Raw genomic sequence first — 27,494 nt, forward strand, 5'->3', positions numbered from 1 at the left:
GAGACAGCGAGGGACACCAAGGACACGGAGCCGGTGCTGCTGCCACACGAAAATCTTGTATTTATTGAAAAAGCTGGCATACGCTCCACGACTGCGGTTGTTATCCCGGACCCGAAGGGTGCGTCAGCCTCCGAGGGAAGAAAATGGACAAAATTAACAATAGGCGCAGAGAGGCAGAGACCCCACACCTCTTCATCCCCTGGTGCTTCAGCTAAAGCCAGGAGGGTTTTGCTTCGAGTCCCACATCCGGGAGCTTAAGATTTGGTGTGCATAGGGCCAGGATGCAGCGTTGTCCCAGCAAAGCCAAGAAAAAAATGTCCCTTTTAGAAGAGGAGGCAAAAACCTTTGGGAATTCGTGGCTAATTTTAGACAAGGCAGGAGATGCTGTAAGCAGATTTGGAGCCCAAGCATCTGTATTTTCTTTTAAAAATCACCTGAAAACACTAAGCCGTGTGGGTCTCCAAGAGCCCTTGCCAGGCCAGGTGGCAAGGGAGGGTAAAATGTAAGATAAAACACATTGGAAGGATGAATACCCTCAGTTTCACAATGCCAGACACCCAAACTATGCTGGGCTCTTGTCTGTGTTTCAAGGTGACTCTCCCCGTGTGCCCAGGTGGAGGAATGGCCCCTCTGGTGTCCCAGCAGCAGCTGAATCCCTGCTCCAGCCTTTAAAGGTTCCAACTTGAGGTACAGAGCACATTCTACACCTGTGCCTTGCCTTACCTGTTAGTCCTTCCCGTTGTTCCTCCTGAAGGGGAGCTGTGCTTCCCTGGTCTCTGGAGAAGGTTCTGTCTGGCAGCAAGAGCACATGGATGAGCCAGGAACGTCCCATACCTGCCCTCCAGGTGAGCCTGGGCTAGGCAGGGCCCCATGTCCCACCTCCCTCTGTGCAGGAACAGCCCTCCTGCTGTCCTGGGCCAGCTCAGCAGGGACAGCAGAGGATCTGCCTGTTCAGGGTCACCTGCTGAGCTCTCAGTCAGGGGACAGCAAGAGCTGGGGGAAAAGCATTCCCAGGCCAGCAGAGAGCTGCAGGCTCTAGAGATGCCTTAGGGGCAGCAGGGCACACACAGGTAAGACAGTTTTGCTCCTCAGAAATGTCATTACCTTAGATCACATACAGAAAGCCAGTGCCTATGGTAGTGGCTTAGGAGGTTGCCTGCACAGGGGAGGATATTTTTGCAAGGCAGTGGCTCTGCTTTAGCTCTGTGCTAAATCCCTGGGGAGCTGAACTTCTCCTCTTGCATGCACATCTACAGGTGTTTGAAGCTTTGGTGACCCATTACCACCACAGGCTCTCCTCCACGTAAACCTTTCCTTTCCCCTACCAGCTGTTTCAGGATGGTCTTCTGCAGCAATGGTGCATCTGCTCCTCTTACAACAGCCACTAATTCTCCTCCCTGAAAGGTGTGGAAAGCAAATTGGTCAGCAAGTGCTCAGGTTGTGCTCTCTGGGCTCTGGAATTCCCCACAGCAGCATATCACCCACAATATATGTACCAGGCCCTCCTCCCCTCAGAGCTGCTCTGCTCCACAGCAAGAGGAAAACCTTGGAACAACCTTTTTTCTGCCTCCTCATCAGCCTCAGGATGAAGCTTGTGAGAGGAGAGAGGTCCTGCAAAAGCAGCATGCTGAACCTGAAGACTCCACAGGGCAGCACATTGGCTGTATATTCTTATCTGCACAACATTTGATTACCAGCAGATACAGAGCAAATAAAATTGTCCCATCACATGTTAAAGAAATAAAACATCCTCCCAAAAGAATTGTTGTTCCCACCAGCAGGTCATGTTTATTGCTATGCAACCACTGGGAAAGTATTTTTACTCACTGTATAAAAGAGAAAGATAGGCTCACATTGTCCTCTGTATTTTTCCAGAGCATCAATGGAATCAGCTTCAGCCTAAAAGGAATGTAAAATAAAATAGATGTTTCTAGAAAAGCATTTCTGCTCCAGAGGGATGCACACACAAGTGCCTGGACTCAGACATCCTCAGCTGGCTGGTACTCGCCCCCCACAAACAAGGAAACACCTCTGGGTCCCAGACTTAGGGGACAAAATGACACTGGTCAGAACCAGGGGCACAGCCAGCTCCCAGCTCAGTTCCAGTGCCTGAGAAGGAGGTAGAGCTTCTGCAGGAGCTGGAGCAGTGCTCCTGTGGGACAGGGATATCCATTCCCTGCAGCTTGCCTGGGTGAGTCCCAGAGAAAAAGCCTGAAAAGTGAATTCAGGCCTCCTGCCCATAAGGACTGAGATAAGTGCCAGGAGGAGCTGTAGTGGCAGCAGAGACAGGAGGGCTGAGCCGTAAGAAACGTCAGTGCCCTCGGCTCTGTCCTCACTGCAGAGCTGCCACCAGCCAGGAAAGGCACCAACACACAGAGCCACCACATGGCTGAGGCACAGAGGGACTTGTGAAGGGCTCCAGCTCCAGACCCTGCCCAGGGCAGGGCTGTTCTCAGTGATACAGGAGGTTGCTCAAGGCTGTGTCAGTTTTGAGCTTTTCCAAGAATCAGCTCTGCCCAGCACTCTGGAAACTTGTCCCAGTGTCCTGCACTCACACTTGAATACTTTTCCCTTCTATTTATTTGGACTTTTCCCAGCTGCAACTTATCCCATTATCTCTTGTCCTGTTGCTGTGTTTCCCTAACAGACATCAGTCTGCCTTCTCCATCCCTGCCCCCACACTGGACATCTGTCCCTTTTCCTCTCCAGGGTGACCAAATCCAGCTCCTTCAGCCTCTCCCTGTATATCAGAAGCAGTATTAATGACTCTGTCTAATGTTACTTGCTTAAGTAGGAATCTGAAAAGCATAGAGTAGTTGAAGCCTGAAAATCCATAATTATAGTAATTCTTATAGATATGCCCAAGCCCCTGTATGTGGCAGGTTCACTCCCAGCAGCTGCAATTCCTGCACTGCTATGGTTCAGATTAAATATTGGAAAGGTAAGTGATTTCAGCCCTTAGACTTCAGCTGATTTCAGAGGACTGGGTATTTCAAGCAGTGCCAAGTGAGATCTTACCACAGCAAAATGCAGGAGATTACTGCCAACTTCATTCCTGACTTTTTGGAACAGATTCACTACTGGTTTGCATGCACCACACCAGGCTTGAAACACATCAACAACTGCAAGCAGGAAAATAGGTCAGAAGGAGGTACAAATGGGTCAGTTTAGACACAGACCAATAGACCACATGCTAGAAGGGCTGGATTTAGCTCTGAACTGGAAATCCTTGCAAGGTTTGAAATGCTGCATCAGAGGACAAAATAACTTTACAAAATAACAAGCTAAGAATGATGTGGAGGAGTCGTAAACAGAAACATGGACATAGCTGGGACCTTGGAGGTAGTAGATTTCCCAGGGAAAACCACTGCACAGAGGTAGAGCACATGCGGTTTTCCCAAGAACCTTGTGAGTCAGGCCTGTTCCTTGTGCTGGAGACAGTCCTGTTCCAAGCAGTGGAGACAGGACCAGCACTGCCTGGATTGCATGATGACTGTCCCATATAAATGAAGAGGACTATAACCTCCTGCTGGTCTCAACTCGCTTAGAATAGTTTTTTTTTCTTCCGTTCAGTGTAAGGGGAATGGAGAGACTGACTAAACATCCTTAGCGCTAATAATTCCTTAGAGTCCTGCTGTCCTTTTAACACAGAACAAGAGCAATTCAGTGTGCTGACCAAACCCTTACCAATGAGTCCTTTGAGACACAGCATTTCTTCCCAAAGCTCCTGGCTAGTAATGTTAATCTGTGTGGAAAATTGAAAAACACAGTAAAAGCCACAGTAGTTCATCAGGTACTATCCAGTTGCTGCAAACATAGAGACAAATCCCTCCAGAGGGGCACATGTGCCTGAAGAGCACTCAGGAAACTCCTGACTGTGATTCTCTCACCTTTGCCCAGCTGATAGGGATGTCTCACAAGATCCAAGCAAAGGCAGACAGAAAGGGCAGTAGCATCCAGCCATGGGCAAATCCTCCCCTGTTTAGTGGCACTACTGAACAGTGGCTGCCTGGGGACCCCAGACTCAGTTTGCAGAGAGCAGTTCTGGGGATTGGCTGGGATCCCCAAACTGAGATCCCAGACCCACAGCCCCTTGTCAGGATCTCCATCTGCCTGCCCAGCCAGTTGAACCACACCTTGTTCAGGCCCAGTCTTCACAGGGTTTATGAATACCTGATTCTCCAGCACCATTTTTTCACCTTTCCTGCACACAAACTCTTCTATTTGAGATGTTTCAGCCTCGATAAACTAAACTAGTAAATACTCAGGTTCCATGATGTGTGGGCACTAGAGGGTGCATACCCAGCATATCCTTACCTGAATTCCCAGCTGTTACCTAAAGACTTCCAAAGCACAGTGAACAGAGAACACAAAGTTCTAGGCTGGGAGGGGCCTTTGGAGTCCTTCTATTAATCTCCTGCACAGAACTCAATGTTAGATCAGCTTGCTCATGGATTGACCCTGTCAAGGATGCCCTAGACCATGCCATACACAGCACCACCCACTCTATTATCCTACTCTCCCAATTCTGTTATTAGAAAGGATATAATCCTTAGCATCTTCCCCATCTTACAGGACTTGACCTTCAGTACACAGAAAAACACAGCAAGTTAAAATAAAAAAGACTTCTTGAGAAATTAATCTGGTTTTGTTCATCCTGAACAATTAAGATTCCTAATTCCTTCCTTAGTGGGTATTACCAACTCCAGCTGCATTTATACTCCAGTGGAAGACAGTAAGTTGCACCAAGGCCAGCTATTTCACAATAATTAACACCAATGGGCATCAAAGGACTGCTAAAATCTCACAGCCAAGAATTCCAAGAGTGGAAACTCCAGTGCAAATGAAATGCCCTCTCACAGGCACTGTGTCACTAGGGGTCACACAGGGCAGTTTCTCCAGGGCCCTCTCTCATTCAGCGAACAGGATGTTCAGACATCTCATTTTATTTGCCTGTTCAGCACATGACCCCTAGCTTAGTTTTCTCAGAGAACACCTGCAGAACTACAAAATTTAATTATTCCTAGTGCTGGGACCACCCTCAGAGTGTTTCACAGAATCCTAATGAGTCTAAATGATTTATGATAGTATTTTGTGATAATGAATTTGGCCACGATTTCAACTGCTGGACTCAAGTACTGCTGCACTCTTCAAGATGCTTTGCTAATTTGGATATCCTGAGGCTGCTTGGACTTGGCTTTTCTCTAATAAAACCAGACCCCTTCCAGGACATCCCCTCATGTTCAGCTTTCATGTGCAGATATAAAAAAAATCGCAGTTTTGCAGATGTAGACCCGGATTTCCCTTCACTGCCAAAGGGGCAGAGTCAAGTTCCCCATCCCACAGGAACACAGCAGCAACAGGAACTCTTCCTACCTTCATAAAGTGCCTGTTTCCTTGTTGCACATGTTCACATTTCCCAGTTTAAACAGTGAATAAACAAGATCATGAGCCCATAATCTCTTTCATTATTTTTCTCTCGTGAAGACTGAACTGCTCTCAAAATTTGAAGCAGACCTGCAGAACTCATTTTTGGTTTCCAATATTTCTGCAACATAAACTGCTCTTAGAACCCCCTTTCTCCCCATCCAGTAGTTATGAAGCATCATTAGGTCATCTGTGCAGTGTTAACAGGAAAAATTCTTCTACACCTCACTGTGAAATAGAATTTTCAGCCTTTGAGTCTTTCTTGTACCTCCTAGCTTCTTCACCTTTACAGCAATCTTTCTGAATGCATGACCTGGTCAGAAATGTCCAGTAACTCTTGCCATCCAGGAGATGTGCCAGCCCCAGTTCTCTACTCCTAAACATCCTCTGAGCTATTACCTCACAAAACGGAGGCATTTTGGTCTCTGACAGCAGCTAAACCTGTGCTAGGCCCCAACAGCCCCAAACACAACCTGCAGCAGCCCCCTCTGCAGCCCACAGCCCTACCTGGGGACACCTGTGACCTGCCAGGTCCTCCCACACTTCCCCATCTGCCTCCAGGAACACCTCTTCCCCTCAAGGATCTCGCAGTGGGGCTTTGCTGGCAGAATCTGAGATTCCCCAAGACCAAACTCCATCCTTAGCACTTTCTGAGAGTTTACAAGGTCTGCTGAAGGCCTGGCTACTACTGACCTGCAGCACTACCTCCTTTTTCTTTGCGGCCATCCTTCTGCAGGAACAGGGTCCCTTGAGCAGCTGTCCCAAGCACAAAGCACTACAGGTGGCTTCTAATCACCTGGATCCAAGTGCTGGCCAACCTGCACCACGGAGAGATCTTTTTACCTGTTTCTGCTGCTCCAGCCCAGACACAGCACCCACAGCATTGCCCAGGCCCTGCTGCAGTGCCCCAAACCTGGACGCACCTTCGCTCCAAGAGCCGAGGTGCTGCTGCGGGGCCTGAGCTGCCGCTCCCTTCCAGGGCCTTGTGCAGCAGCTGGCAGGACCCCAAGGCTGCCATGGCAGCGCTGGCATCGCCAGGGCAGCGTCAGCCCAGCCCAGCCCACACAGTCCCTCCCCTGTGTCCAGCGCCGGCTGCAGCCCGCAAGTTCAGCTCCATCTCCCCTGGGAGTCCTGGAGCAGCAGCTGCAGGTGGAGCCTTTCTGCCTCCTGTGCCTGCCCCAGCTGCCTGGCACCCCCAGCCCAACTCACCCTCCACTCCAGTCTGCCCACCCCCCTCCTAAACTGGGGGCTCAAAGCAAGGAGTGGGATCCAGGCGTGACCTCGCAGCACTGAGCAAGGGGGACCGCTCCCAAACAAGCTCGGTCTGGGGAGGTTTGTGGTTTTCTTTCCCTCCCTGCAGTGAGAGCAGTGCCAGTGCCCAGCACTCCTTTTAGGCAGGCTGCTGCTCCTACCCCATCCCTTCCCACACCAGAGCACACCGGGCTGCAGAGGTACACCCTGGAGCTGCTTCTTGTCACCCGGCACACGACACCTGCTGGCCTGGTGCTCCAGCTGCTCACCATCCTCCTGGCTGAGCATTCAGGTTTTCGTACATCAATGCCCCCAGAATGTCTCTTTTTGAGGCAATTAGCCTGCAGAAAAGCCCTGATGATTTTGACTGCCACTGTAAGTTTGCAAACTGACAGCTCTTGTGCTCACATTTCAGGAGTACTGAAGAAAGCTCTTTTAAAGCAATTTTCTACTCTTCAAGAACCTAACCTCAGGCACCTCAATTATTCCTCTGCCTGCTGTGTCACTGCTTCAGCAGTTTTGTGGAGGCACAGCATCCACAGCAATGGGTAAACTCTGTAAAAATACGGGTTTTTTTAAATACGAAATGCTTGCCTTTAGAATATCGTGGCACAAGCTGCTTTACACAGGTTACTTGGCTTCTTTCACTACCACAACACAAATCTGTGACTGGAACAATAGCCACATGATTTTTTATTTGATTTTCTGTGTGGGTAAGACAGTACAAACGTGGAATGAAGCTGGTGGGGAGAGCCAAGATCACCAATGTCTGACAGCTGGTGTCCCAAATCCCCTGCTCAACTATTCACTTTGTGGTATGTGTAACCTCTGAAAGGACTCCCATCACTAGACCCAGATATAAAGAGAGGACATACTTATCAACATCCATCAGGATGGCTTTTCAGCAGAGAAATGGCCCAAGAAGAGCAGAAATCCTGGTGAGTCATAAGATGTCCAGACAAACTTTGCTTTGGTTCTGTAAGCAACCCTGGAATTCACAAGCTGCTGCTACCTCATTAAGCTGGGAAATCTCTGGGTGACCAGGGAAGTCAGTCCCACTGTGAATCTCAGGCTGTAGAGAAGCTGGCAAAAAGAGCTCATATTTCTTCAGGAAGCTGAGAAAAACCTAGATGTTCTGGTAAAGTTCTTTTTATTTACAGTATTCTTCTTTTTGTACATACCTATAGCAACATCAAAAATTATTCACAAAGTTTAACTGAATGTAAAAATGTTCTCATCCAACAGTTTGTCCTCCTCTCTATACCTGTGGAAAATGCCAACTGTTCTCATGCAGCAACAAGATTGTCTGAGCATTGTTTTTTAGTTTTTCTGGCAGAATTTTAGGAAACCTCAAAACTTGTACAGAGATACTTTTACTCACCTTTTTTCTTAACACCTGTAGGCACCAAAGTTCGATAGAATCAAACAGATTTGCTTCCAGAAATGTGAGGTGGGGAAGGATAAGAAGATATACATAAGAACTCGAGCTCCTAAACACAGACAGGAGTGCAAATGGAGCAGGGAGATAGATGCCCACTGGACAGTTTTGCATTTACAATACCTGCCTCAGAACTTTTTTCTCAGTTCAAGCAAAAATATATTTGACTGAATTTTAAAAACAAGACTTTGCTTCTGAGTACTGAGTTTTAACAAGTTCTCACATATTTTTACTTTCCATTTTGCTCAACCCAAAAAGTCCATCATGAAACATTTGCAGAAGGACGTTAAAAAACTGCCAGTCACTTACTGCAATGCCTGGGGAAAAAGTGTCAGGTGCTCACTTTTATTTGTCTTTGAGAGTGGAAGAAGTTACATGAAATGCAGATATTCTCCTTTGCAACCAAGTGATAACAGTTATCTGATATACAGCACATTCAAATTCCAGGCCAAACTGTGGTCACATTTTCTGACACAAAGAGTTACCTTGGAAAAAAGTAAGGCTGTCATCACAATTTGACCTTCTGATTAGAAATAAAGTATTTAGATAATTATCAAAATTGGTTAGCGAAGTTATAGACTTCTCCTCTTGCTGCAGCCTTCCTGAAGCTCAGTGTAAGAGAAGAAGGATTTGGTTTAAGACATTGGCTGCAAACCCTAGTGCCTGTTAGTGCTATGTAAATACAGTGTCTGGAGAGTCTGACTATGAGCTGTGGTCTAAACTGAAAGGCGACCTGGGCAGAGTCAGAATCCTGAACTGCTTGAGGAGACTGGGAAGCCACTGGGCTGTGCCATTCCAGCCTGACCTCACACAATCCCCTTCACTTGCATTTGTGTTTCCCCCTGCACACTTGCAGGCACCATTTCAGGAATATACAGACAGTCAGGGCTTCTGGATGCAGTCACAGCCCACCAATTATCCAGCAATCTAAATCCATGCATGTGTGTATAGCTGCATATATACAGAAAATCTGTAGCAACATTACTGAGCTATAAAACAAGGCCGAAGCCCCAGTTTTTCCATCCCTTCCCCAACTTAATGCACCCAACTGATCATTTTTGGAAATAATTTGGAAGTCACTTAACTATTTGTGGAGAAAAAGGATGCAAAACAAAAGCAATTCCTTAATCCTGCTTGCCAGCTCCTTCTAGTCTCTGGAAGGTGTAACTTCTACAACACACTGCTCCGCTGATATCTCTGATCAGCAAATCCTTCTGACCATGAATAAGCCAATCCTTCAGCAATTAGCTGACCAAGTTCCTGGCTGGCAAAGCAAGAGCTTATTCCTGCTGATCTTGCAGCCACCTGCTCCTTTCTGAAAAGCATCAGTCATGCTAACCCTGAAGTATGAGCTTGTTTTCTAAAAATGTAAAGAAACCCAAACCCAATCCAGTTGGCCCATTCCATGGATCTGAGCATGTCATCCATACCAGGTGGCCTTGTATTGTGGCAAAGAACTCTTGGACCTTGTCAGTATAGAATGTGCTGCTTGGAATTTGGAGTCTATTGTCTCCCTCTATTTTTCTCTTTAAAAAGGAAGTATAATGTAAGTTAAGCTGAAGTTCAGAAATGCATATATTTTACTTAAAAACATTCATCTGTTCAAAATTCAAAATAAACTTTATGGGATACAACAGTTTGGTTTTTTTTTTTAAATAACCTTTCATTCAAACGGTATATAATTCAAAGTATTCGTACAGCAAACAATGGTTAACCCTTGAAAACCTGTAGAAAAAGATTTTCACACAAAAAAAAGGAAAACCAAAAGTGAGGTCTCACACCCACACACTCAGCCCGGCACACGCACGCACTCGAGCACCCACGCACCCACACAAGGCTGCAGCAAAAGCAGAGAATTGGAGGCCCAAAAGGAAAATGATGACTGATTGTTCTATCTGAGAGTCCAGGTAGCTCAGGAAAAATAATCTCAAAAAACCAAAACAACCCCCCCAGAGTCCTCTGAGTAAAGAAACTACCTCAAGAAAATTCTCAAGTGCACTGGAGACCTGATCATGTGAACTGTTTCTGCAAAGCAGCTCCCTGCACCTGAGAAAAATGCAGCCCAAGGTGACTTGTGCAAATATAAGGAGTCAGGAGTATCTCCTGCTATTCCTTAAGTAGACATGAGGGGTGTCCATAGATTCAATTAGTCTTTGATCATGCAAGGTACTGCTGGAGTGCTGTCTTCGCCCTGCAAGAGAGAACAACCCATTAATTACAGGAGTCTGGCTTCAGCAGCAGCAGCTTCATGGGCAGGCTCAGTGTGCCAGCAGACAGGGAGGGAGGATGGCTGAAGAAAAGGTTCCCTCACTTTGGAAGGATCTGGCCCGTGGTGCAGAAATGCTCTGGGTGGGCTGTAACTGTTAAAGAATCCACCTGGCATCCAGGGATAACCTGACCTAGCCAATGACACTGGATGTGGGGCTCAGGATGTGTGTTATATACCCCTTCCAAAATCTTCCAAAGAGCAGTCCCTGAAGAGCAATTGCTTTCTGTAATGCAGGTGTACCGTGAAAAGCAGGTCTTTGAGTTGAGAAATCAGGGAGTGTCAACTCAAAATACACTAAAGGCATACTAGTCCTGTTAGGAATCCTGTAGGAGTACTGGCCTCACCAAAACCTTACAGTGAGAGGAAGGAGCCAGTCTAATGACACAATTTATGTAATCTTAATATTGCACATTTTTGTTAAAACAGAAACACCTCTTACCAGTCTGGGGTTACAGTTCCATTATCACGTGGGCTAATTCTGTTTCCTCCCACCTGAAGTGAGATGCTTTGCTCTTTCTTTGTCCCCCACAGCTCCCAACCTGCTATCATGACCTTAACAGACTTTTCCAGGATCTGATATAACTCATCAACACACAAGAAGATTATTTATTTGTTTCTTTGCAGCTTCCTGCCGTGATCACCATAATAGCTCAAGGAGGGGGATGGTGTGGCAGAGGTAGGACATCAAAATGTTTCTGATTATCATTTTCAATGCTAATACTCTGGCATAGATTTTAGGATGAGATGCCCTAACTTTACTACAAAGATGTCTAAGAACACGAGAACATCTTTTATAAAACCAAGAATACAAACTTAATGCATTTTAAAAATGCACAGTTTTGAGTTGTGTTGTCTGTGTGTGATATCTTCCAAAGATCAGATTTTCTCCTTTACTTCATGGAAGAAATATGGGCTGTTGCTAACTGTAGGTGGGATAATTGCAAAAGGTTAACATAAAACCCCAGAAATTGTCCGTAACTGTTTCAGTTTTACATGTTTTTGGGAAGCAGCCAGATTATCTGTGTGGATACTAGCACAGGTGTGTGCAAAGTTACTGTTGGGCTTAATTAGTTTAAAATAATTTAATTGTGATTAACAACTGTGGTGATCCTGTATTATCTTCATACTCACTTGTCACACAGATTTGGATCTGAGGACTGACTCAGTTTATGTAGAATATCTACTATTCCCATGTCTCGGAGTTTGTCTTGGCGCTCCTGTGAACCTGCAAGAACAACAAATCACATTGTTGGGAGTGGCACCAGCCCAAGTGTCTCCAGGAGAACAGAGAGGGGTGGGAGCAGAAACCAACTAAAGTGGGGGTAAGGAGCAATGTTCAGCTAGAGCACAGCTATGGAAACACTCCATCAGCTCTGCCTGCTTCCTCAGAGAGCTCCAGCTTCTTTTGCTGTGCTCTGTGTCCACATGTTTGGAGCCAAGAACATCTTGAAGGCAAAAATCTTTATTCTAAGGTATCCTGCTTCAGCTGTTTTATTCTTATCTCTGTGATTTCACGGGATTTGGATGCAGAGAACACTCCCCTGAAACTGTTTCTGAGCCTGTCTTCTGCCCTCTCCTCACCATACCTCCCTGAGCAGCACCATCCTTCAGCCCCCTCCTGGTAACCTCCCACTCTCCCAGGCCATGATTTCTCACCAAGTGCGTTTTTCATTGCTCCCAGTTCCACCCACAAGTCCTTTAGCTGGGTTCAGCCCAAGCCACTCAAGCCATCCATACTGTGGAAAATTTCTTTGCCAGAAAACTCCTTCTAATCCATTTATTCTCTCCAGTGAACATGGTCCCTCCAAAAATGAGTTTCTACAGCTTCTTTAAGAACAGGAAGCTCTTAAAAGAATTCTCTTTCGCTTCAATTATTTTGAGACTTCACAGAAATGCTACAGGTGAAAACCTCCCACTGTGTCTCTCCAGCTCCTGTTTCTTGTCACTGTGTCCTTGTGTCTCCCCCTGAAAGCTCTCTGCATCCTCCTCAGTGTCTCCTGACCACACCCAAGTATTCCATACTACACCTATAATGACATTTTCCTTTACACTTTGAATCCCACTGCACTGTGCACTGCAAATTTTGATTACTATGCACCAAAAGCTTTTTCATAGGGATAGTAACATGTCTGTGCATTAATAAGGAGGGTTTCTTACCTTCCTCTTCATTCCATATGAGATTAGATATACAGAACATGGCAGCAAGCTGTAGTTTAGCATTTGAATGACTCTAAATACAGAAAAATAGAACTCAAGTTTAGAAGAAGAAATTCAGAAATTCACAAGACTTATATTTTGCCATTCATCATGTAATAAATTAAGATAGCAAAGCTGGGACTAATTCTTATCTACAACTTCTCTCAAAGATAGGGCCATAATACAAGGCACTTGAGTGGTCAATCACTTCCTTCCAAATGTTTACTGACCTCTCCAAGATACGACTTTTCTAAGTTCATGAAATGTTTTCTCTGTAGATGACATCACTGTAATGTTTCTATGGGAAATAATCCCTGGATTTTCCTTTTAGTCAGTTCCTCTGTACACCTCTGCTATACAGAACTGCACTTACACCCCACTGGTTATATGGAAATTAAATGCATGATAGTGAATAATTCACAAAATCCTAAAGCACTTTCCTCTTTTAATTCCTGCAAAAGACCAACACAATTCCTTTAAGAGAAATCCCCCCTACCATGTAGTATTTGATTTTCTGCAGGATGTCATCATTGGTCATAATCAGTTCTTTTGCTGTCGTGCCATCTGCTATATTGGCAAGGATACACAATGTCTGAAAGAGAGAAAAACTGGGAAGTTATTTGGCACCAGATCACATCCCATGACAGCTTCCCTGACAGCTCTGAACTCGGGACAAACAATTCCTTTAATTAGTTTTAATATCTTTAATCTGGAGTTTCCAGCTTGCTCACATCTAGGGCCAATGCCAAGGAGTTACCAGCTGTGGGGAGCAGCCCTGGTCAAAAACATTCATCACCATTTTAAAATGAAGAGCAGCACTCATTAATTCATTGCAAGGAAGTACATTTTAAGTCTGTTATGGAAATCTGCAACATAAAGAAAAGAATAAATGTTCTGGAATATAGAACAGTCTGTTCTGTAGCAGGGGCTGGGGGGAAAGGAAAAAACAACAAACCCCAACCATTTCCACCTTGTTCTTCAGGCCAGGAAAAGGAGAGACAGAGGCCTTTCTGCTGATCTAGCAGAGGAGTAATTTGTTTTCAACAAGTCTAATCACAATCCCAGCTGTCACCTGCAGAGGTAACTCCAGCTACTTCTGCAGGTGGTTATTTCTTGCAAATTAGAGAAGCCATCTCACAGGATGCCCTTGAAGCACCCTGGCCCATGTTGGCACTACCTGCACAGACCTTTGACTGGCACAGCCCCTTCCCTGGCTCTCAGGGGCACCAGCAGATGCTTCACAAGCTCTTTCCCAAAGAGCTCTGGAAGAACTTGACCATGTTTTCTGGACAGGCTGGGAGGACACTGGAGGATGATCAGCACTTGTATGGTGCTTGTGTCTAAGCTGCACTGTGCTGTGTCAGCAGCTGTAGAGACTAATTACTTTCAAGCTGATAATTACATGCTGATGAGGCTGGCAGTGACAGAGACAAGCACTGTCCTGCTGCAAGCAGGGGTTCTGGTGTTCAGGTAGTACTGGATCTTGAAATAAGAGCCATCTGCACCACAGGGACAAGGAAATGCTCAGTGGATATAGGCCTCAAATTCCAAAGACCATATTCGGCCCCAGCCCTTTTCCAGAGTATTTCCCAGGTATGCTGGTTCTCCTGCAAAGTAATTGGCATAGGCATGGCAAGGTAAATAACCTATGGCAATAAAGGCCATTCCTGTCACCACAGCTTTATCAGGAAGACCTATTTAGAAAGACAAACATGGTTAGTTCTCATCTGTATCAGAGTCATGGTGTCACTGAACTTGCTAGCATGAGTCTTTGGGGATTTTTTTTTACTAATTTTGTACTTAAATCACCAAAGGAGGCCTGTTGGTCTTCAGCCTGTTCAGGGATTTAGACTAGCTCGACTCCTACACTCATTTCCCAGGCTGTTTGCTACCCATACCAACCTAAGCCAAAGCAATCCTCTGGCATCCCCCACAGCTCCTTGCTCCCCCCATCCTTCCCCACTACACACCCTGTATGAGGAACACAGTTCTCCCACTACTCATCTTGTCTGGCATGAGAGCTATCCAGCCAAATCCTGCCCACCTATCCTCTAACTGCAGCTTTAGCACCCCCACAGCAGCTGTCTCTGTACATTGGTTCCAGGATGCCATTCCCTGCTGGCCATCTCCTCTTTCCCTCTGCCTTTCCTCTTGCAGATTGCATTTAAGTTTTAACTCATCAGGCCAGGTCCCTTCCCACTTTTTTCTGGGCTCCACCAGGATGCTCTTTCCCCAGCTAGTGCTTCTCTTCTATTCCTTCTAATCCCTTCCTGCCATGCAATGGCCCCAGTTTAATTCTTCTGCTCTCAGATACCTCCTCTATGCCAAACCTACATTTGCAAAACCAATCTGAATTCAGTTCAAACAATTATGTAACAACCCATTAGAAAGAAAAGCATTCTTGTAGATGCTCAAGTTATTCATCTGACAGATCTCAGTAAAATATTCACAGCACATCATAATCCCAAACAAAAATGACATGTTGTGAACAGTAAGCATTTTTTGCTCTCTTATATTTTATTCTGCCAAGACAACACAAAACAGAAAAGATACCTGCTCTTTGACTTCTATATTGTGCTCCCCTTCCAGAATGAGGGTCACTGCTTGCATGATTTGCTTCCCATGAGTGCTCATTATGTGGTCTATGTGCTGCCAAAGCAAGGATGAAATATATTTAGTGTAATTCCCCAGACAAGGAAGGTGCATTCCCACTTGAATTACTCCAAGTGAGGAGCAGCAACACTGCACACAGAGCACTGCTCCCAGTTAGCTCTCCCAAACCAAGAATTTATCACAGCAGAAACACTACAGAACATTCTTCTTCATGTGGAGCCTGCTTTTGTCAGGGAGAGCATTGTATGGGCCCTGGTGGTGCTTTCCCTGTCACCTGGAGAGGAGACACTGCTGTCCCAGTAGCCAGGGTGAGGACTGAACCCTGCTGACCCAGGCTCTAAATGGGTGGTGCTGCAGCTGGAAACAACCACTTCTCTTCTGATAACCAAGGGGTAATATCAGAGACGGGTCAGAAAACTGATGTTTCTCCTCTGGTATTTGCTACTCTTGCAGGGATACTGTGCCCAGGTCCAGTAGCCACCTTTCCAAAGCCTTAGAGGGCACAGAGAAATAAGCCAGATGCATTATTGTCTGGGAAAAATGCCCTAAGTTGACAGGATCACAGCTCAAAGGTCACTTGGTGACAGACTATGAACACCTACACTAGAATAAAAGAAAGAAGATGAAACAAGATCTACTGGATTAACTATACCAAACTTCAGGAGTGGCAGCAAACACGCACCAGAGATGACCAGCACATGGCACACTAAAATTCTCTAAGACCTCAGGGATTCTTGTAGGACTTCTTAAAATTGCTAAAAATGGGTTTTGATTGCAAAGCTGCTGAATGAGTTACTTTGAAGTGAGTTTTGGGTAGAGGTTGAAAATGGCTGGTTCTGGCTCTAAAACCTACCACAGGAAGCAGTGAAGCTGGCTCTTAGCTACAGATGGAGAACACCTTAAGTGACAGTGAGAATTGTCAGGGTGAATTCAATGAAAGAAAGGCTATTAAGTGTCTTCACATTAAGACAGAGCTAATTTTCTATGAAGGTTATTGAGACTCGATGAGTAAAAATATCAGAAGATTTTTTTACAGTGACCTTTTTCTGGTAGAAACACAATATGTGATAAATGGACAGAAGAGGCTTTATGGGTTTTTTCCCCTCAAAAATGTTGGCTTGCCAAATGTTTGCTGCATGTTTTCCCTCTGTTCTTCACAGGGGATTACCCCTTTCTTTTCCTCCATGAATATCTTTCTCCCTGTCAAAAACAACTCCCAGGCTTACATTTTCCAACCATTTTATTTCAGGGTGCAAAATGAATGTATGCATTTTGTAAAGGCACAGTCCCACAGCCAAATTCACAAAGACAGTACTGTCTGTGTAGATGGATAAGAATAGAAGTATTTCAAGTGGCAAGGAAGAAGAAAGACAGGTATCTCTAAGATCTGAACCTTCCCATACACTGACTCAACAGAGCAACCCTCAGTGCTGCTGTGGACAAGTTTCACAGAGAAAGTGCTATGAAAATAATATTGCTAAAAGCTAAATGCAATGGAACTGAACATTAAATGAAAATGTCTAGCTCTATAATAATTACAATGTTTCCATGGATGCAGAGGATTCTTTCCAATACTTTCTCATACTGATTTGCACGTTTGCTTACAGATATTTGAATAAATCCAAATGGTGTTAAAACAGGAAAATGTCTTGCACAGAAGCACTGCTTGGCTGTGTTTGGTCAGCTTTCAGAAGGTATGATTGCAGCTCTACTTACTGGGCGAGTGGAGAGAAGATTCCTGAGCAGTCCCAAAGTTTTCATCAGAACATTTACATCGGAATCAGAAAGCAACTGAAACAACTGCTCTGTGCTCAGACCTCGCAGGATGTCTGACTTGATCTTCTGTTCCGCTTGAAATGCCATATTCTGAAACAGACACACTTTTAAATTGATTTTTTTTACCTGACCACCTGGGTTTTCACTCTGTTAGTAGACTATTCCCTACAAGAACACATCCTTCCTAAATTCATCTTGAAAAAAGGCTGTAATTTATGAGCAACTGCTACACAGTCAATTCAATTTCCACATTGCCTTACAGCTAACCCAGTTATTACCTGCTTTTATTTACCCCTGGCATGCTACTGACACTACTTAACAGCTTCCCTGAATGATCCTGGCAACAAAATTAGTACCAGAACTGAAGAATTTATTTTACTTTATGGACTAATGGATGAAGTATTCCAGGCTGATGATGTTTTACTTCTGTAGTTTGGTGAAATGACAAGCCAGATTTCAATTATGTAATTTTTAATAACAACTGACAAGTTCTACAAGATATCTTCACAAACCTTTTTAAGGAACAGTGACAAGTGGGATTTCATTGGGGTGTCCTACTCACCATTAAAGCCCAAATGCCGTTCACTCGCAAGGCAAGATTTTCACTCTGGGTTAAACTACATAGAAGTTCTATGGCTCCTGATTCTAAAATAGGCTGAAGGGAGGGAAAAACAGATCTTTACAACACTACTTAGACTAACTGCATATATGAAAATTATGTAGAAGAAAAGGGTAAATGTAAAAAAATATCAGATGCCTTATAGAGGCTTTCAAATCTAGTACTTCTAAATATTCCTTCCCCTTACAAAATCAATTTTCTTTTGGCAATGATGTTTTTGACATGAAACAAATATCCTGACAGAAAATCCAGTATTTCACTCAAATTTGAAACAGAAACACTGAAAAAACCAACCCCTCACCAAAACCCCAAATTATGAAAACCAAACAAACAAAAAACACACACACAAAAAAACCCCACTAAACCAAACTATCAAAAACCCACAAACAAACAAACAAAAAACTCAAAACCCCCAACCAACAAAAAAAGCCCCATGGCCAGTGAACTGTGCTTGGTATTATTTCTGTTAATTTTCTGTCTCACAGATATAATTGAAACCACCAAGACCAACTGAAAATTTGGAAATCCAAAGTGCCCAGCAGGTTCCCACATACAGCACAATCTTGCAAATATTTTCTGTAATTAAAAAGTATTTTAGACTTGGGGAGTTGTTGCACTGCTATGCAGTGTTGATCTGTGTGTACAATCTGTATGAAATACAGACTCTGCAGAACCAGATATCCTGTACTGTTCATCTGAGAACAATAAAACCACAAGACTCAGCTATGCTAGCATTTTCAGCATTACAGTAGCAGTAATTCTCTAAGACAATGGATCACATTGCAAATTATCAGTGTGTTTTCTTCTTGTTTATGATCTTTTTAGATAACTGTGTTTTACAAGTAAAAAGGAAATGACAAAACTTCATGTCTACGTCTTTTCTTTAGAGACCAAAGTAACTGTCACAGCACTGTAAGCAGATGTGGTTTTTTTTGTTCCAAGCTATCAGTGGCACAGGCTCTGTAACATCACAAGCTCCTTAAGGTGTCACAAGCAATGGCTGCCAATTAACACACCTTTATGCTAATTGAACCATTGTGTAATCTCACTTTAGCCCATCCCCTTTCCCTGCTGCTGGCTAAGTACTCACCTCCTTGCTTGGAGAGAATTCCAGAAGAAGATTGCATAGCGTGGAAGATGCTACTACAAGAATTTCATTTGGAGCATTCTGTAAAACCTGCAGTCACAGAGGGGAGAAAAAGGAATTCTGTTAGTAGGATAATGAAGAGACCACTAAAATGGAATATCTGAAATCATGCTGTAGCTGGATATTCCAGACTTCAGGAGGTGCTTTGATGCTAGCAGTACAGACCCAGACAATGATACACATCACAGGGCAAGCTGGAGCAATGCATTATTTCACAGAAGTCAGATTTGAAAGCTTTTAGTCCAATTTAGAAGAAATCAGTGGGGACAAGCCCTGCTCTGCAGAGGATACATATGCAGAGGAAGCTCTAGGAGGAGCCTCTTGAACCCCTCTGTACCTCATGCTAAGTCACAACACAGCAAATTCCTAAGGAGCATCCTCTCAGAGGAGAACAGCCTGAGACAAGTCATAGTCCCTTATCTCTGCCTGGATCTCCAGCAGCATCAAAACACCAATTCCTAAACCAAACATGTTCCTCCCTTGTTCCCTACTGCCAACAACACTTTCTGTGCTCTGGCCATTTCACCTCTGAACAGTCAAGTCAAACTCACTTTAGGAGATTCCTATGGGTCTCAATACTGCCCAAGCCAGCAGACTTGGTCTATTCTGCATTTTCAAGATCTATAAGATGTTGAAACTGATAAACTGGTTTATTTATCTGCATTTATGACAGTGACATTACAGGATGAGAGATGACATATCTTAAACACTTGAATCTCAATCTTGTGGAAAATTGCACTATATGATAATGTGTCTTTTTAAAGGTCTTTCTGAGCTCTTTGGTTTCAGCTATAGAATCTGTAATGAGACGCAAGAGGCAAAGAATTACAGGAAAAAATACAGATCTAAATTCTCTTGCAGGGGGTCACAGACCTAGTATGAACTGTGCCATCTAGTCTGAGTCTGAAATTAAGGGACATCTGGTGCTTGTAGTGTCCTGTATGAACACTGAGAATAATTTAGCTTCACTCACTGATGACAAAAACCCTCCCAAAAACAACCATGAAAAAAAGGAAACAAAAGGCCAACTAAAAACCAAGCATGAATCACACGTTTGCTGATGTTGGCTTTTGTTGACTTAAAACTCTCTTAAGAGAAGGCCATGGGATTTTGATTTCTAGGTAATTTTTATCATGATTCTACAGCAAGGCATGCCAACTGAACAGACACCCTGTGCTCCTTGAATGGACCAAAACACTCCAGGCACTGAGACCTGACTGCTCCTCACTTACCTTCATTAAAGGCTTCCATACAGCATGATCCTGAAAACTTGTCCTGAGCTGCTGGACAGAACGGGACAAACTGTGCAAACATCTGAAATGGAAGAGAAATTTTTCCTGTGAGACAGCCGCATGGACACTGCTGAACACACCCTGCTGCTCCACAAGGATTACTGAGCTGGGAGGCAGGCAAGGAGAAGACTGGGAATGGCCAAGAGAAAACCCCACATCAGCCCAGGGTAACTGCCCCTCTCCCCCAGGAGGGTTCCCAACAGCAGAACTGAGCTCAGAGCAGCTCTCAGACAGTCAGCAGGAGCTGTCCTAGGTGTAGCACAGACTGTGACAGAGGTTCTGCATGGATGAGGACAGGCTCACCTGACTGCAGCCAAGCGCACCTTGATGCTGGACTCAGACAGGCCGTTAACGATACGGTCCATCATGTTCTCAGTCTCAATGATCTGGGCCAAAGAACTCAGGTCAGTGCACAACTCAACAGCATTCATGGCTTGCTGGGTTTTTGGCTACAGTATTTTGACTGTTACATATAAAAACTGCAGCTAAAACCAGCACACCAAACTCTCTTGCCAGATTAAGTGCAAAGCTTTGTATATCTACAGACAATTCGGAAATTAAAAAATCTGCATTCTCTGTTCCACTGTGGCTTTTGATCATCAAGGAACAAGAAGGTGATTTTTATATATACGAATCTTCTATCTATACACACACATATACATGGATTACCCTTAAATGTCATATTAAAATGAAAGTGAGCATGTGTGAGTGCACACAACATATACAAACTACAGATCAGAGACAGCTTGTAGAGCTGCGTGGATAGAAAATATCCAGTGGCTCATCTGCCATATTTAGACAAGGCCAGCACAAACACTTAAGACCTGTATAAAAGGAAGTTAATACCTGGATGAATGATGGATTTTGCATAATAAATCTACTTTGGCATGTACACACCCACTGCTTATTAAAAGCTGTGTAAAAGAAGGATCCTCACTATTAACTAAAGCAACAAAAGAGGAGTTTATGAGGTTGAATTTTGGAGACCCTGAGTGGTTCCCCACTGATAAATCCTCCTGATGTTATCTTTGCACCCTGTATTTTTCTGCCCCTTTCCTTCTGCTTTTCCCCTTTAACCAGCAAATTTACTCAGAAAACATTCCTGTCTTCTAAACTTGCTACATGACACTGAAAATCCATGATTAATTTAAAAACAAATGCTCCTTTTAATCATTCATTTATTAAGTTCCCTCCACTTTCCACACATTAATTTTTAACTATGTGAGTGCTCCAAGCAACCAATCTCTTTGCTGTAATGTTTGAATCACCAACTGCTTTGTTATGACAGTGCAAGGCCCCTTGGTCACTTGAGAATCAGGAAACAAATTCTGACTTTGTTTCCCAATATGAGCAGACTTTCCAGGGTTTATTTTTTTTTAACAGTTATATAATAGGATAAACGAGAACAGAGGCGTATTATCTCTCTCAGAACACAAGTTTCAGAAATTTCTCATATGCCACGATATTCCTTATGAGTAGCCAAGTACCAAAAACATTGAAAGACAACTCCTTGTGCAAGTGTAGTTCATCAAAGTGAAGATGCTTACATAACTAAACTTTCGTTATGCTCTGATAGCAAGACATTAATTTTTGTTCCAATTCTATGCAATATGAAAGTTTATATTAATGGAGGAAAGAGGTCTCATTTCAAGCTATTTACATCATAATGGGGAAAACAGCTGGGAGGCTGGGAATTGATGCCTTCCAGCTGCCCCTTTGGCTGAGCACTGGCCCAGCAGCCTCCCCAGGCTCACCTTTTTGCGGATGTCCTCGTCGTTAGCCCCCAGGGACGCATAGAGCTTGAAGGCGGCCTGGCGCAGCTCATGGGCGTGCTTCAGGTCATGGTCCAGCTAGGGAATACAGCACAGGCACCGGGCTCAGCCACCAAAGCAGCTGCAGTGTGATATTCTGATTTGTTTTACTGGTGCTTACCCACTCTCTCTCTGCTCCAGGGGCAGCCAGACGCACTAAGTGCTGCTCATGTCCACATTTACCAGCTAAATTCAATAACCAGAGCTAAGAATACGGTTCATTCCTCTGCTGAGTTACAGAGAAGACAACTTTGTCTTCAACTTGAGGCCAAAACAAGGTTAGGTTAGGCCTCTATCAAGATCATATTCAGGTAAAAGCTATTTTTATCTCCCAACAGGAACTTATAGGAACTAACCAGGAGTGAAAAATTTGGGAGAGAATCAAGGGAAATTTTATCGAGAGAACTGAAGCAAAAGCGGGAGCCAAAGTTGGTCTCTAAATCTCAGGCCATCTTAAGGAGGGTGAAGTTGATTATCAGGGAAAGGTTTTTCCCCCCGAGGGTGCTCAGGCACTGCCCAGGCACCCAGGGAATGGGCACAGTCCTGAGGCTGCCACAGTTCCAGGAGCATTTGGACAATGCCCTCAGGGATGCCCAGGCTGGGACTGTTGGGGTGTCTGTGCAGGGCCAGGAGCTGGACTGGATGATCCTTGTGGGTCCCTTCCAGCTCAGGACATTCTGTGATTTTATGATAATTAATGGGAGAACTAAAGGCATCATAAAATATCAGTGTTTGAGGTTGACCATGCTTGGAACACAAATTTGGGCCCCCAGATCTCCTCATGTTCTCTTCACTGAGAATAATTCTGTGACTCTCACTGCCCTCAAAACTCTGTACCAAACTGTTCTACAAAACAATGCAATCTTCAAAGTCTACACAAAATGCCAGGAAAATGACAGTCCAAGATAGCAAAGTGCTGATATAAAATAAATGTCAAAAATTAAGCTCTATGAGTAATTCTCTCCAGTGCAGCTATATTGGAGCAGAAGTATTATATAATTGTTATAAATATTTTAAGCAGACAAATTCTCTATTTGGCAGATTTCTTGCTCACTCCTCATGTAGTTTTACCTTATGGGGTACAATTCCAAGCACTCTGTCCAAAGCCAGCACCCTGGATTCCCAGCTGGCTGCTTCTACAGACTTACTGCACACTCAGAGCACTGTCATAATATTTAGAAATTGCCCCACTCTCTTTTGGAACCTAATCATAGTTTTGATGCTACAGACCAAGTCCATTACTCTTCAATAAGCTGCTAGACTACTTTTTGCTCAGTTTTTTATATGGTAACTAATTTTTTAATATTTTATTTGCATTTTTACAGAGAATTCAAGAGGCTCTCTATGTAGAATTATCCCCATTCTATAATAGAGAAATGAACCTGTGTCTTGGGCCAGTTTCACAAAAAAAACAAAGTTCTGTAAGGTATTTTTTGGGTACTTTCTAATAACTAGACTCAGTAAGACTCCAAGGTGCATCTGGTCTGTTTATCTAATGTCTTGCAAGTGCAGATAACTCATAATACAAAACAGTGCACAACATCCACATGTTTTTGTGCTTCAACAGAACAGAACCATCTCTGAACTTCAGATTTTCCATAAACCTGACCTAAGAATTGGAAACAAATCTCTCTTCACAAGGACTATTATCTCTTATGAAGCTGAAACATACTGGTTCCTGAAGGAAAGATGTTTAAACTTAAAGGATGGCAAGACCAGATACACACACTTCGGTGCGGTTAATGAAGTCTCCAAAAAGCAGTGACTGATATTTGGAGAGTACAAACATCAAGAATCAAGTCCTGCTGGACTTTCAATTGAGGATCTCAGTCATCAGATTTAAACAAAATTAAAAACCCATCATGAACTCATTCATTTTTAGTTTTGCCCATTTCCCCAGGTTCAGAGCCAGGTCAGGGAACACACCCTCTTGATGTCAGTGATGGCACTGACGGAGCTGGGGTACTTGAAGTAGTCTGCGAGCATGACGATGAGGTGGTCGGTGATGCTGGCCATCCTCTGCAGCTCCACGTCCGTCTCAATCAGGTAGGCCAGAGTCTCTGCCCCCTCCACCCGCTCCTCCAGCAGTCTGTCCTTACTGCACATTCGAACCAAGCATGGCAGAGTCTGCAGAGATTAAAAAAAAGGGACTTTCTAGTGTAGCTACATTGATAAAGAAACTCCAGAGAAATGAAACAACTGTCCTACAGCATTGTTCTTTAGATAAGAGCTTTCACAAGCACACATTTCAATGGGTACAAAGACTGCACACACAGAGGAATTGTTCAGGCATTGCTAAGTGTACAACTGGCTATTTTCAAACAATTTCTCACACAGACAAAATGATGCAATTTTTAGAAGTGACCATGGACAAAGTTTGACAAAAACTCAAAACAAAACCCCAAAAAAACCCTCAAAAGCTGTATTTGCACAGGCTTGTTCTTACTACGTACCAGAACCAAAAGTACCTAAGCTGCCCTCAAGAAGTACTTGACCCCTCCTGCCCTTCTGTGATCCAGGATTAACTAAGGACAATTCAGTCAGAAATAATCTCAGGGTTCCTTTCTCACACACTGGCTGCCTGCAGCAGAGGGCAAGGGAGGAATACTCCTCAGCAGCATATTTGATCAACCAGAAAAGAAGCTAACCTGGAATCCAGGTCCATTCTGCCTTCCCTGACATCTCTCCTACCTTGGTTACACCCGCACCACAACAGTTTTGTTATACTTTCTCTACTGAAACATCAGAACCACCCAAGTCTTTCATTACTTGAAGCTCAGTGAAAAGTACTTAACTCTGGAAAGGACAATTCACCAAGGGTTGGGACTCTGCTCCCTCAAGCCTTCCCAAATATGAAAGTGGACAAGGAATAACACCAAGGTTTGTGCTTGTGCAACATCACCAAGTTTAACAGAATAACTCTAGTAAATGTTGCTCAGAGTTATGTTTTGGAGACCTGAAATTACATATACCCATTGATTGCTCAAATGATTAAATAGATAAACATCTTATCTCCATTGCACAGGAAGTAGGATGTGCCTACATATTTTGGAAACCTAGATGCCACCTCAAAGATTATCACTCAAGTTGTGAATCTTGCAGATAATCCAGTGAGCCAAAGCACTCCCTTCTGCATATCTGGCCTTGAGCAAGCAGGGAAGATTGTACATAGGCTCTCAAAAAATTATATTCATGTGGAGTGAGAAAGAAAAGAAGTGGAATTCCATATCTAAATCACAAAGACAATGTACCTCTTAATTCTTTCCAAGGTCAAATGGCCTGAAATGAGTTATTTCTTGGAATTTAAGGGCTGGGCATTGTTAAGTCACTGGCCGCATGCACCCAAGAAACACAGATCTCATGTTTTTCAACACTAAGCAATTCCATATGTTTAAAATTAAACAGAAGCAAGAATTCTGACAGACACATTTTAACTGTTCCATTGGACCTACAGATCAGTACAGTGCAATTAATGCACAGGAGTAAGGGGTTGTGTAGGGGTGTAAGATGGAAAGCCACAATGCACACCTGGCCAGGAGATAAATGTCTGGAAATGGACTGTAAAGATGAAAGGAATATCTAATTTCCATGCTAGGGATGGGATGTATCTGGGTTATCTGGACAGTTCCATTATTAGGACTCCAGAGAAATCATTTCCCTTCCCATCAAATACATTATTTATCAGCCTCCTCTGCCCTTCTCAAGGGATTTTATTTTTTCCCCATGTTGCAGGCCAATCCACTACTCAAACTGAGCATTGAAAATAAATTAAAACCATTTTGGAAACACACATCCCTGACTGGCCCACAAATGCAAGAAGTTTGATAGCAAAGGGTCAATAATTCCTGAATGCTGAAGGGACCATCACTTAGTTCAGCAGAGGTCAAAGGATTTGTGGCTGGATTAACCACAGGGACACTGTGTTATCCTGCAAGTATGAGCTCCTGGAGCAGGAATCACTGGGATGGTTTGAGCAAGACAAAGGTTCTGTGCCTTCCTTCTCCCCTCACACTTTCGTCTACTCCCAAATACTACAACACATTTAATTCCAGAGCCTCAAACATGGATTTGTGCTGAAGCAGCTTGCTGCTGTTGCTGTGAGCTGGCCCAAGCAAATCCCTTTACAAAGGTTTGAAATGATGGTGGTTTTCCACAGGGCCCACATGGCCCAGCACATGTAGCTCCACAGGGCAGTGTCCAGCTCTTAACAATGACCTACCACTGCCAGCAGGCCCTGCTCCCTGTCCCAGGGCAGAGCAGTTCTGCAACACACATATCCTGACCAGGGTGCAGCACAAAACGGGGGATTTAAGAAGGAAAGAAGTTTCCAAAGAAGAAAGAGGTTTGCAGGAGAGACAGGTTGGGAGAATGGAATTGCTGTCCCCTGTTTGCAGGTGTTGTAAGGAGAAAGGAGAGCAGAGAATTGAAGTGTCAATTTGGAACAAAGCTAAGGAAGAGGATGAGGGAGAAGGATGCAGCTTGGCTTCCTCAGCTGCATAGTACCAGGTGCCCGTGCAGAACAGATGCCAATATGCACACTGGAATGAACTGTACATTACATTTTCTTGCACAAAAAGACAGGAGGGGTGGGCCTTTGTCTCAGACAGCATGTAGATTTTTTTTATCTATCATTACTTGGAAACAAAGGGAAATCAGGGAACTATTTTTTTAATTTCAAGTCAGAAGAACTTGGTGCTTTGCAATCTTTGGTAAAACAGATTTTGTGCTACCTTTTACATGAAGAAATAAAACCAGGATAGACCTACAGGAGAAAACCTTTTGAACAGAGAACTGTTTAAGCAGCTGTCATGGCTAGCTCAAAAAGAATTACTCTACATTTACAAGGTGGTTGAAGCAGGACACAGCTCACCTTCAGAACGATGCAGGGATCATCCGTCCGTATTGCTCCAGCTCTGCACATGGAAGTAAGGCTGCAACAACACAACAAGACACAGTCACCTACCACAGCTTTGATGCACTTCAGCTGCTGCAGAACACCTGTCCTAATGAAACATCATCCTGTGTTTGATTTAAATACATCACAGCTTACTAGGCTTGGACACACAAACTCCTACAGGTTCACTTTCAGGCAGGTTTGCAATGCAGGAGCCCTTGCTGGAGCACTAATCAATACACACAGCCCTGGCCACAAAGGGTCACACCACCACCCTGACTGAGCCCCCAGCACAAAAGGAACAACCTGCACTAATGTAAGGGTGCAATACACTCAGATCTTCCTGCAAGTACCTGTCCCTGGGGTGTGCAGCCATCAGGAGAGAACCAGCACAGGAACACAGCCTGACAGCCCAGGCACAGACACCCAGGCCCTGCCCCAGCCCAGGAGAGGTGGAATTGTTGTGCTGCCTGTCCATGGGCAGGGCTTTACACTCTGCAGAAACCAGCACACCCTCACTAATGATGAACCCAGCCAAGGCTCTGACACTGCACCAAGCCAGCATTTGCTCCTTATTAGACAACAGCTCACAGTGGATATGACAACCAAGGTCTCACCCGCACACAGCATCAGACAATTTCCGAGTTCTTTGTTAATGTTCTTGTAAAGCGCTCCAAACTACCAGAAATGCAAAATAGTTCACCCACAAAAAAAAGTGTTCTACTTTGAAGTGATTTTGTTTTTACCTGCTCTGCTACAAG

At 44.1% G+C, this 27,494-nt stretch overlaps 2 protein-coding genes across 21 annotated transcripts in view; both read right to left on the minus strand.

Moving 5' to 3' along the window:
- Nucleotides 1-37: 37 nt before the first annotated feature.
- On the minus strand, nucleotides 38-6,489 carry NME9 (NME/NM23 family member 9). 8 transcript variants are annotated; one of them, XM_023933415.2, is made up of 8 exons: nucleotides 6,351-6,489; nucleotides 6,121-6,245; nucleotides 3,688-3,745; nucleotides 3,019-3,122; nucleotides 1,828-1,899; nucleotides 1,326-1,397; nucleotides 724-792; nucleotides 38-128 (listed from the first exon to the last, which is right to left on the minus strand). In XM_023933415.2, exons 2-7 carry the CDS (start codon nucleotides 6,151-6,153, stop codon nucleotides 727-729), a joined length of 405 nt encoding a protein of 134 aa, XP_023789183.2. In that variant the 5' UTR covers nucleotides 6,154-6,245; nucleotides 6,351-6,489; the 3' UTR covers nucleotides 38-128; nucleotides 724-726. The 8 variants fall into 8 exon arrangements, with proteins under 8 accessions (XP_023789183.2, XP_023789184.2, XP_023789182.2 ...); XM_023933416.2 differs by having other exon boundaries at nucleotides 1,854-1,899; nucleotides 6,351-6,474; XM_023933414.2 differs by having other exon boundaries at nucleotides 724-788; nucleotides 6,351-6,474.
- Nucleotides 6,490-7,811: 1,322 nt separating this feature from the next.
- Nucleotides 7,812-27,494, minus strand: part of ARMC8 (armadillo repeat containing 8) — a 59,739-nt gene continuing 40,056 nt past the window's right edge. For all 13 annotated transcript variants that reach the window (XM_086844413.1, XM_086844418.1, XM_086844419.1 and 10 more), the window contains 13 exons: nucleotides 26,710-26,770; nucleotides 23,766-23,966; nucleotides 21,783-21,878; nucleotides 20,332-20,414; nucleotides 19,969-20,050; nucleotides 18,680-18,766; nucleotides 17,533-17,625; nucleotides 16,911-17,060; nucleotides 15,135-15,230; nucleotides 13,078-13,173; nucleotides 12,543-12,615; nucleotides 11,517-11,610; nucleotides 7,812-10,307 (listed from right to left, as the gene is read on the minus strand). In XM_086844413.1, coding sequence (XP_086700539.1) covers nucleotides 10,274-10,307; nucleotides 11,517-11,610; nucleotides 12,543-12,615; nucleotides 13,078-13,173; nucleotides 15,135-15,230; nucleotides 16,911-17,060; nucleotides 17,533-17,625; nucleotides 18,680-18,766; nucleotides 19,969-20,050; nucleotides 20,332-20,414; nucleotides 21,783-21,878; nucleotides 23,766-23,966; nucleotides 26,710-26,770 — 1,246 coding nt within the window. In that variant the 3' untranslated portion in view covers nucleotides 7,812-10,273. The remainder of the gene's footprint in view (nucleotides 10,308-11,516; nucleotides 11,611-12,542; nucleotides 12,616-13,077; nucleotides 13,174-15,134; nucleotides 15,231-16,910; nucleotides 17,061-17,532; nucleotides 17,626-18,679; nucleotides 18,767-19,968; nucleotides 20,051-20,331; nucleotides 20,415-21,782; nucleotides 21,879-23,765; nucleotides 23,967-26,709; nucleotides 26,771-27,494) is intronic.

Source organism: Cyanistes caeruleus, chromosome 10 (genome assembly GCF_971803275.1).
Source record: "Cyanistes caeruleus chromosome 10, bCyaCae1.hap1.1, whole genome shotgun sequence".
Taxonomy (NCBI): domain Eukaryota; kingdom Metazoa; phylum Chordata; class Aves; order Passeriformes; family Paridae; genus Cyanistes; species Cyanistes caeruleus.

What these genes read in the sequence shown, in the direction of transcription:
- NME9 (XM_086844440.1), bottom strand. Translation starts at nt 6,459, where the DNA reads ATGCCAGCGCTGCCATGGCAGCCTTGGGGTCCTGCCAGCTGCTGCACA. An exon ending in GTGTCTCAAAGGACTCATTG is followed by an intron (nt 3,123 to 3,687) that starts GTAAGGGTTTGG and finishes TCCTGCTTGCAG; the next exon opens with TTGTTGATGTGTTTCAAGCC. An exon ending in CTATCTTTCTCTTTTATACA is followed by an intron (nt 1,398 to 1,827) that starts GTGAGTAAAAAT and finishes CACACCTTTCAG; the next exon opens with GGAGGAGAATTAGTGGCTGT.